This window comes from Urocitellus parryii, chromosome 8 (assembly GCF_045843805.1).
Source record: "Urocitellus parryii isolate mUroPar1 chromosome 8, mUroPar1.hap1, whole genome shotgun sequence".
NCBI lineage: Eukaryota > Metazoa > Chordata > Mammalia > Rodentia > Sciuridae > Urocitellus > Urocitellus parryii.
Window position 1 is genome coordinate 119,206,072 of NC_135538.1, and position 10,525 is coordinate 119,216,596.

At 42.8% G+C, this 10,525-nt stretch overlaps 1 protein-coding gene and 1 pseudogene across 1 annotated transcript; one reads left to right on the forward strand and one right to left on the reverse strand.

Annotated features, from left to right (window-relative positions):
• Window positions 1-1,594: 1,594 nt before the first annotated feature.
• LOC144256716 (small integral membrane protein 15-like) lies at window positions 1,595-2,073 on the reverse strand (annotated as a pseudogene).
• A 1,602-nt stretch (window positions 2,074-3,675) lies between these two features.
• LOC113177967 (saoe class I histocompatibility antigen, A alpha chain-like) lies at window positions 3,676-10,121 on the forward strand. Its single transcript, XM_077801610.1, has 7 exons — window positions 3,676-3,792; window positions 4,073-4,342; window positions 4,628-4,903; window positions 5,556-5,831; window positions 5,959-6,072; window positions 6,636-6,681; window positions 6,842-10,121. The coding sequence occupies exons 1-6, from the start codon at window positions 3,729-3,731 to the stop codon at window positions 6,677-6,679; spliced, it is 1,044 nt and encodes a 347-aa protein (XP_077657736.1). The 5' UTR covers window positions 3,676-3,728; the 3' UTR covers window positions 6,680-6,681; window positions 6,842-10,121.
• Window positions 10,122-10,525: the final 404 nt, after the last annotated feature.

Below are 10,525 nucleotides of genomic sequence, written 5' to 3' on the forward strand. Positions count from 1 at the left end.
AGGAAAAATTTGAATACGCTCATTGAAATATGATGTTTAAATAATATATATTTTAATTTCTTTGGTTCTTGATGCTGAAGCTTTTTGGTGATTATTGCTGAGAATTTGAGATACATTTGTTTTTCATTTTTTTATAAAAGTATCAAATTTATTTCATTATCTGGTTTCATTTTAAAATGAGAGCTGTTGGACAATTACTTAGTATTCATTCTCAGAGGTGCAGAAACATTAATAAGCTATTAAATACAATGAATAAAATTACTGGACCATGCATTTAGAAAAGCCATGTTTAATAGTCAAAGTTCCAGTTATACTACTTAACTGAAAGATCCTTTAGCTCTGTACTTTCAATTATACCATTCTCATTTTGAATACAATTTTATTCTATTTGTACAATTATTACTATACCCGACAAAATCTTCCCAACTTTTAAGCCTTTCTTACCATTGAAGAAGTTATGGTTTAGCTGTTAACTATATTAAAAAAATATGAAATTTCAATCTTTATCTCAAACTTTTTGGATCAAAAAGTACAGGACATTACTACCTATGAGTTAAAGAATGGAATAAAACCAAAAGTGCCATCTATATAACCAACAAATTACTTGATAAAACTTTTTAACTGTTTCACTGTATTATATAACACAAAAATAAAATGGTTCCAGGATACTACAGTATTTGGCTTTTTTACTACAAGCTTTAAATCATAGTGTCATTCTTCTCAACAACACATCTCTTAAGAAAATGGCAATGTTCATAAGTACAAAGACTGTTATAACCAGAAGACAGTATTCTACATAATCAAGATAATTCTTTATAAAATTAGGTTTTAAAAATGAGAATGTCTTGATAATTGCCAGTTTTCTTAAAGGCTAAAATCAGAAAAAAAAATGAAGAAAACAGACTTGTATACTCATTAATACTATTTTACTTTGAGAAATCAAAAAATGAGTACATTGATAAAAGATGTGATTATTATACTGTATCTCCTTTAAGAACAAACTTTTCACCTCAGAAAGGATAATTGTCTTATATTCTTAACATGCTTTGTTCAGAACAGGATCCCATTTTAAGCCACTATTTGAATAAAGTTCACAATCTAAACTCATTTCTCCATAATCATTTCAGTACAAAAGCTGCAAAATGGCAAATGACTTAATCACCTATGAAGAATTTGTGTTGCAAGTTGGGTATTCCTTATCTGAAATGTCTGGGACCAGAAGTGTTTGATTTTTTTCAGATTTTGAAATATTTGCATATACATAATGAGATGTGTTGAGGACAGAACCTTAGTCTAAACACAAAATTCATTTGTTTCGTATAGCCTGAAAGTAATTTTATGTGGTATTTTTATATATTTTTAGCATACTTGTGTTTTGACTGCAGTTTTCCACTTGTGGCATCATGTTTATGCACAAAAAATTTTGGATTTTGGAGCATTCCGAGTTTGAGATTTTCTGATTAGGGATGCTCAACCTGTATGTATGCTTATTTATAACTGCCAGTAGATACCAACAAACTTCGGTACCCAAGCCTAAAACTACAGTATGGAGGTCAAAACATGATTCTTCTACATGATCAGATTTCATTTACTAAATAATACTATCATGAAATCCAAAGAAACCTTAGTGAGTCCTTCCAAAGCTGCATAATTTTCCAAATGATTTTTCTCTGGTTGCAGAGCCTATTCATTCCTTCAGTCCTTTTTGAGTCGTTTAGCTTTTGCAATATTCTCTTGATGTTTTTGTTTCTTCTTTTGTTCCTTCTCCCTGGCTTCAATCATCTTGGCCAATTTCCAGACAGTACAGCACTTGCTAGGAACAGTGGAGTAAGGGCCAAAATAACTGTTGTAAGGAACCCATATGGGTCTTTTGCAGCCCATTCCACAATATACTCAGCCCAAGCCTTTATGTCAAACATCTTTGTAGCAGTCTTAGGAAAACTGGAGGGCCAGCTTATGCTTGAGTAGTGATCTCTGATTTTGTCCGGGGATTATCAGTGAGCCAAGCACAATTTCAGATGACCCTTGGTGGTTTTGCCTTCTTTGGTTCCACAGTATACTTCTGAGAGCGTTAAATTCCCGCCTCAGGCCGGGCAGGGCTCGCAGAGTAGAGGGAACCCGGGTCGGCCCGCCACACCTTGCGCTGTGGCCACCTCTGCCCGACACCCGGACACCAATACAGAGGCCGCCATCAGCCGCTCTGCATCGCCCCAAAAGCGCGGACTCCCACTTCCAACTCACCGCCCTGTTTTTCATTTTTTAATTAATTTATTTTTGATACCAGGGATTGAACTAGTGATAACAACCTCTGCTTGTAACTACACAAGATGGATTGGTTCGCTGCCACCTCATGGAGTCAATGATTCAAGAGGCAGAGTGATAGAGAAAGAAAGAGCGTTATTAGGAACAAGCTGGCATTGTTAGAAGATGGTTGGCTTTTGCCTTCAATAACCATCTTACTACTTTCCCTAAGAGAGAGTCTTTTATATGATTTTTGAAGGGAAGACAAGTAGGACCCAGACAGATAGGTGCCTCAATTTTTCAGTGTTTTGAAAAATAGCTTCTTCTGGAATGTGGGCTCCATATATCTTATCTCTTTCACATGTAATCTCTTTTATTTTGTTAACAGTTGCAGTCCAGTGGATCTAAGGAAGATATAAACGTTAGCTGAAATGACTTGAATCTGATTTTTTTTTGTGGTCAGTGTTTCTGGCAACTACTCTTCCAGGTGTGATTTCCACCCCCCCCCCCCCATAATTTGAGACTAGGGATTGTTTGATGAGGGAGTTTTGTGCATCCCTAGCTAACTTTAGCGTGCAGTTAATCTATCAAAGATAGGCTTCTTGGGTTGGGGATGTGGCTCAAGCGGTAACACGTTAGCCTGGCATGCCCAGGGTGCTGGGTTTGATCCTCAGCACCACATAAAAAAATAAAATAAAAATAAAGATGTTGTGACCACCGAAAACTGAAAAATGAATATTAAAAAATTCTCTCTCTTCTCTCTCTCTCTCTCTCTAAAAAAAGATAGGCTTCAGTGGGCAGGATATCTTTCCTAATGTTTGGTTTTCTATTTTTTATTTTATTATTTCATTGATGCTATTAAACTTTAATACAATCTGATTTGTCATTCTTTCATTGAACGCCTATTATCTTAGTGTCCTATGAACCAGGCATGGCTCTATATCCTGGGGATACAACTATGACTAAAACAGCCCTAAGCCTATGTGTGGGCCTCACATTTTAGAGGTTTGTCCAGAATGAGATGGAGCCACTGGAGCATTTTAAATGAAGAAATGGCACAACTTGACTCACATTTGCAGGATGGCTCACAGAGGTGGGAGAGTAGTCATGGGAGGTGAGTGAGGGCGCAGGGCCTGAGGAATGAGAGGGTCTGGAAAGCAGGGCTGTAGAAACATGAGGTGAGGATGTGAAGCTGAGCAAAGAATTTTAAAGTTGTAGAATTCTCAGATTTCGGTATGTTTTATAGATTTTTAACAAATACCTAGCTATAGCGGGTGTGAGGAGGAAGCCAAATTCTGGGGATTCCCCACCTCCCGGGAACTTCACTTCCTCATCTCTCAACCTGAGTCAGGTTCTTCTGCCTGGTGACTCCTGACGTGCCCACAGTTTCTAGAGAAGCCAATCAGAGTCGTCGCCACGATTCCCGGTAACAAAAGCCGCATACACCCGCAGGAACTCGGATTCTCCCCGTCTATGGGGTGTGAGTCATGGAGTTCAGAACCCTGTTCTTGCTGCTTTTGGGGCCTCTAACCCTGAACCAAACCTGGGCAAGTGAGTACGAGGTCCCACGGGAAACAGCCTCTGTGGGTAGGATCTAGGGGACCGACCGCCCGGCGGGGTCGCAGATTCAGGGAAGCGGCATTTCTACCTTGTGAAGCCTGAACTTTTCCTCCATCTCGGACTCGTCCTGTCCTGACCTAAATTACCGGTCCTTCTGCCCCCTTTTGGACTCACGAGTCCCCGCGTCCCCTCTTCCCATCACGGGCCGGATCAACAAGGGACCCCGGTCCGGAGGAGGTTGCACTGGGGCTTAGCTGCTCTCTGTCCTCAGGGTCCCACTCCCTGCGTTATTTCCACACCTCCGTGTTCCGAGCTGGCCACGAAGAGGCTTTTTACACCTCGGTGGGCTATGTGGACGACACGCTGTTCCTGCGCTTTGACAGCGACGCCCTGAATCCGAGGGTGGAGCCGCGCGCGCAGTGGATGGAGTATGAGACGCCAGCGTTTTGGGAAGCGCAAACTAAGATCGCGGAGGCGCACGAGCAGAAGTTGCGCTGGAACCTGCGCTCCACCCTCCGCTACCTCAACCAGAGCGAGGACGGTGAGTGACCGGGACTGGGTGGCAGGGGACAAATGTCCCCACCTCTTTAGTAGGAGCTAAGGTCGACCGCGGTCTCAGAGACTGTGTCTCCTTTCCAGGCCCCCACACCACTTGGCCTCTCAACTCAGACCCCGCGGGTATTCGCTGGGGTTTCATTTTCCTTTCAGGCAGAAAAGGCCTTAGACCCACCCCTCCTCCCACCCTGGCTCCCGGTTGCACTGGCAGAGTTAAGCACCAGATGTAAAAGCTGGAGCAAAGCCAGTGTGACTTCTGGGGCGGGGCCAGGCTCTCACACCTTCCAGTGGATTTCTGGCTGTGACCTTGGGCCAGATGGAAGCCTCCTTCGTGGATATGAGGAGTTTGCCTATGATGGTGCGGATTACATCTCCCTGAATGAGGACCTGCGCTCTTGGACCGCCTGGGACAAGGCTGCTCAGATCACCCAGCGCAAATGGGAGGATTCAGGAGATGCAGAGCACTACAGGGCCTACCTGCAGGAGGAGTGCCTGGAGTGGCTCCGCAGATTCCTGGAGAAAGGGAAGGACAAGTTGCTGCACACAGGTACCAGGGGATGAGGGGAGTCCGACATAGTTTGGACAAAAATGGAATTCCTAACAGAATACCAGAGAACCTTAAGGCATCAAGTCTTTCTTGGAATGGGAGGGAGAAGATCTCTGAACAAACTTAAGAGCACATTGCTTTGACCCTGACAGCAGCCTTGGATACCACAAAGTGACTTTCTCAGGCCTTGTTCTCAGCTCCACATTCAAATTGTTTGAGGTTGGACTCCAGGTTTTGTGAGTCTCTGGGTCTCCATTCAGGTCAGAACCTGAAGTCCCTCTTAGAGATCTGGGGCATCTTTCCCTGGTCAGTCTGATTCTACAACTTTCCAAGGAAACAGAGATTATCTCAGAAGCTTGAGTCCAGGCTGGTGCTTGGGTTTTGCTTTCCTTCCTCACTTCCATTGTCCTGTGTGTACTTAGTATGGTCACATGAGCACTGGTTCAGTGGCCATGGGAGGTAATGTAAAATGTCTTATTAAAAAAATATTTTTAGTTGTAGATGGACACAATACTTTTATTTATTTATTTATTTATTTTTTATGTGGTGCTGGGGATCGAACTTAGTGCATCCCATGTGTTAGGCAAGCACTCTACCACTGAGCTACAGCCCCAGCCCCCAAATGTCTTATTTTTCTAATTCTTCCCTTCAGAGTCTCCAAAGACACATGTGACCCGTCACTTAAGCGCTGAAGGAGATGTCAGCCTGAGGTGCTGGGCCTTGGGCTTCTACCCTAAGGAGATCACCCTGACCTGGCAGAGGGATGGGGAGGACCAGATTCAGAACATGGAGCTTGTGGAGACCAGGCCTGCAGGGGATGGAACCTTCCAGAAGTGGGCAGCTGTGGTGGTGCCTGCTGAGGAGGAGCAGAGATACACATGTCATGTGCATCATGAGGGGCTGCCTGAGCCCCGCACTGTGAGATGGGGTAAGGAGGGGCTGAGGGCACAGAGCCTGTTGGCAGGAAAAGCAGGAGCCCTTCTGAAAACCCTCAGTAGGGTCAGGGCTGAGAGCTAGGGGTCAGGGTCACTCACCTACCTTCCTTCCCTTCCCAGAATCACCTGCTCTGTCCATCATCCCTGTCATGGGACTTGTTGCTGGCCTGGTTCTCTTTGTAGTTGTGGTCACTGGAGCTGTGGTGGCTGTTATGAGGTCGTGGCGCAATGCAGGTAGGGTAGTCAAGGGTTCTGGGTGTACCTGGTCTAGGCCCCTGGTAGAAGTGAGCTCTGTCTCATTAATGGGAAGCATCATCCATACACACTTGCTGACTCACTCTATTGTAAAGCACAAGGAAAATAAAGGACAAGATGATCACCATTATGATTGTCATGGTGGGGACCTGATCCCAGCATTCAGAGGGCAAAGGGGTAGGTCCCTGCTGGATACAACCAGGAGAGTGGTTGGTTAAGTGCCTGGGCATCTCCTATCCTCATGCCTCTTGATCCTTTCTAAGGTTTCCAGTTACAGTTCAGGAACCTTCCCTGGGATCCAGGCCTAGGGGATTTCTCAAGCCCTTATAGCTCTGCCTCCTCCCTGGCACACACAGGTTGTTTTCTTCTCATAGGTAGAAAAGAAGAGAGCTATTCCATAACTGTTCAGAGAATGTTGTCCCTGAGACCCTTGGAGTAGTGTAGATGGGAGAACAAGGAGGGTCCCTCATCTGCCCCATAATTTATTCATTCTTCACATATCTTTTGGATTTTGACTCTGTCTTGTTGTTTTTCTGACCCAGGCAACACCAGTGCCCATCACTCCAATACTTCTCTAGCCCCATAAAGGTGAGACTCTGGAGGGCTTAAAATGGTAGAAGGTGTGATAGAGGGGAATGGAGAAGGTTGTGGGAATTCTCTTGGATCTTTGGGTGAGTTCTGGGTTCTTCAGAATGTTGTCCCTTTGAGCTACTGCCCTGATTTTGTTCATCACACTTTTGTTCTGTAGCAGAGACAGCTGCCTTGTGTGGGACTGAGCAACACAAGATTTGTTCAAGCATTTGTGACTAGAAGAACTCTGGAGTCCCTTTCTGACATGGATCATTAAGCCATCCACATTCCTATTGGCATAATGTGCAGAAGTGAGACCAGTGCACAGGACCCCTGTCCTGTACCGTCCCTTGTGCACTCACCTTTCCTGTTCTAGCAGAGGTGACGCTGGGATGACTCCATCCCTCTCTCAACATCACTGTGCACTGAGCCACAACTTCTTACTTCCATCCTGAATATAAGAATCAGAATATAAATATTTTTCAAAATCTTGACCCAGTGGATTGATTGGTTAATAAACAGAAAATTCCAAATTAGAGAGAGAAAATAAATGGAAACACTGGGAACCTTCTAGAACCTGTTTTCATTGTCCTGAATCAGCTACAGCTGAAGACAGAAGAAGGCTGTGAGGAGCCCAGTGTGGACAGGGCTGTGTCCAGTTAGTGCTCAGGCCATGCTGGGCTTTCATGTGGTCCCTCTTTAGCTTGGTCATCTTCTGTATTCCCTTGTCCTTGTCACTCGGGAGAACCTTGCCCACCAGGACTTGTGATCACTGGGACACAGACAACACCAGAGCCTTTTGCTGTCAGCCAGACCCTAGGCATCAATGGCTTCCTGTGGTCAGATCAGGCTGTCCCCTTCATCCTTTGTATTTCCTGTCCCTTAGTTTCTATGGAGGATTATGTATATGTTTGTTCTCCCTCCTCTTGAGGTAGCTGGCTTGATGAGGGGTGCTGTAGCCCTTTGAAGACTCCATGACAGTGGCAGCTACATGGAGACACCTTGCAGGCTGGGGCCAGGTTCCTCAGGAGGCTGCACATGCTCTGAACTAGTGTCTGACATGTGGCACTGTTTCCCCCACAGCCAGGATTCATGGGTCCAAAAATCAAGAAATGGGAATGGGTATGGCAACTCTCACTATGGCCCCCAGTGACCCACTAGCAATGTATGTGCTTCCTGTCCCCATGACCTTATGCCCTGCTGACATGGAGATCTTAGTTTCACAGAAGAAATGCTTCCATCAAGAGACAACAATGAGTTCACTGAATTGGAAAGGACAACTATCACTGGCCATGTTGGGCTCTTCTTGCTTTGAGTCAAGAACCCAAGGGTAGAGTTAGCTGGTGGGCCTGAGTGATGGATCCTGGCAGCCAGGGGGACATGGGACAGCTGCTCCCCAGGGAGGGAAGGAAGGGAATGTTTGGAATACAGGAGTTCCTTAGGGTGCCTCTTAGTGTTACATCCCCTGTGCTTAATGTCCATGGGAAACTACATCAGCCCAACCCAGGCAGGAGTAAGAGTGGCCAGGACCCTTCAGGAATGAAGGTTGGCATCACCACAGCAAGAGAAATGCCACAGGCAGCCGAACTACTTGCTGAATTGAAGGGAATATGGAATGGGAGGTGGAAGAAGATAGTTATGAGTACCAGCAGCAACACATGACCATTTTCAGAGGAGAGGACTGTAATTTTCATTTGCATATCTTCTTTATTTTATTATGAATATGTTTGTGGTATGTATTTATTGATCAAATATACTTATTTTCTTGAATCTCACCCTTTTATATGTAACAAATAATTTTGACTGTTTATCATAGTATTAAGCATTGTTAAGTGTATGTCTTAGTGTTTTGCATTTGGGGATGTCTATCAAGGGGAGGAGGAGAGGACATCATGAGTGTAGTTCAGTTGTATGCAGGCGAGTCTTATCATGTTAGGTGGAAGTATAACTTGTTATTCTCTTTATTTAGATGTACATTGTGATTTAGGGAGATGCTTCTGTGTGCCAAATTGATGACAGGGGAACTGGTGATAGTTAATTTTATCTGTCAAATTGGTTAGGGCCACGATACTCAGTTATTTGTCAAACATGTCTGGATGTTGTAAAGGCATTTTGAGATGAAATCCACATTTAAGTCAGTAGTCTTTGAGTAAAGCAGGACACCCTTCAAAATGTGGTTGGGCTTCACTTAATCAATAGAAGACCTTAAGAAAAAGATTGGCCTCCCCCCAAAAAGATGTATTTTCTCATCATTGTTTTTGGACTGAAGTGTAACATCAGCTCTTCCTGAGCTTCCATCCTGCTAGTCTACCTTGAATATTTTCAAGTCATTGCCTCCAAAATTGCATATGACAATTTCTTAAAGGAACTCCTTCAACAGATAGACAGAAATACATGTAGATACATATCCTGTTAATTCTGATTCTCTGTAGAACCCTGACTACTACAAGCACAGTTTTCTATGTTCTAACTACTAGAAATGAGTGATAAAGAAAAGAAAAGGCAATTTCACGGTTATGGTTTGGATCTGAAATGTCCCCTGAGAAACTCATGTACTGGAAAGGTGATATCCAATATAGGAATGTTCAGAGGTGAAATGACTAAATTATGAAATGATTAAATTATTACATAACCTCAACAGTGGATAAATCCATTGGGTGAATTAATAATTTGAATGAATCACTGGGTAGTGCTTGACTAGAGAAAGTAGGCCAGTGGTGGTGTGCCCTTGGGGATTACATTTTGGCTCTGGCTCCTCACTCTCTGCTTTCTGGATGCCATGAGGGGAGAAGTTTTCCTCTGCCATGTCCTTCCTCCTGATGTTTCTGCCTGGAGCCATGCACTCAACCACTGAAACTTCAGTTTTGATGTTGCTTTGGGAGATTTCATTGAAAAAAAGTCAGCCACCTTCCAGCTGTTAGACCCTTTGTAAACTATGGACAGATGACATCCAAGCAGAATCTGTTTTTGCCTGAGCAATAATGTTGTGATTTCAATGGGATATAGATTTCTAGTCCACCCAGAATCCAGGAAAACTGGAATTAAATGTAGCAATATCTTCTCAGCAAGCAATCTGAAGAAATTTTATTTGCCTATGTACTGGGAATGATTTTATTAGTTCTTTCTTTTTTAAAAAACATTTATTCTTTAGTTGTAGGTGGACACAATACCCTTATTTAATTTTTATGTGGTGCTGAGGATCAAACTCAGAGCCTCACTCATGCTAGGTGAGCACTTTTCCTCTGAGCCCCAATCCCAGGCTTATTTAGTACTTTCTTGTATGGCCTTGTGGCCTGATACAAATAAGCTATCTTTCCAGGAAAGGATGATGTGCTCAAGGCTTGGAATATTTTATTGTTTTCTTTATTATTATTATTATTTTAACATTTGCAATATACGTACTTGTTTATAAAATATCTCCCATGGCTTTATGTATATGTGTATATATATTATTTTTTACTGGCAAAATAAACTTTAACAAACATTAAAATAAATCTGTTGCTGTGTACCATATGATAGATGAGAGTTGAAACAAAACCTTCCAACAATCTTCTCTCTATAGCAGGACTATTCAACCCATTTTCCGCAATATTACATCAAAACTATCATTTACCCAATTTTTAACTAATCTTCATGCCAGGGGTTCTTTTTTTTACCCAACAATATCAATAATTAATTTAAATATAAATGATACAGATGTTGTAATTAAAAGTAATAATTGTTGAACCTGTGTAAAAGGAAACAATAACTATATGCTCTATACGTATGTCATCCTTTAAATATTAATACACCAATAGGTTAAAAGCAAAAGAAGGGTAAAATAAGCACAAGAAATATGAAGTAGAGCTATTAATATAAAATA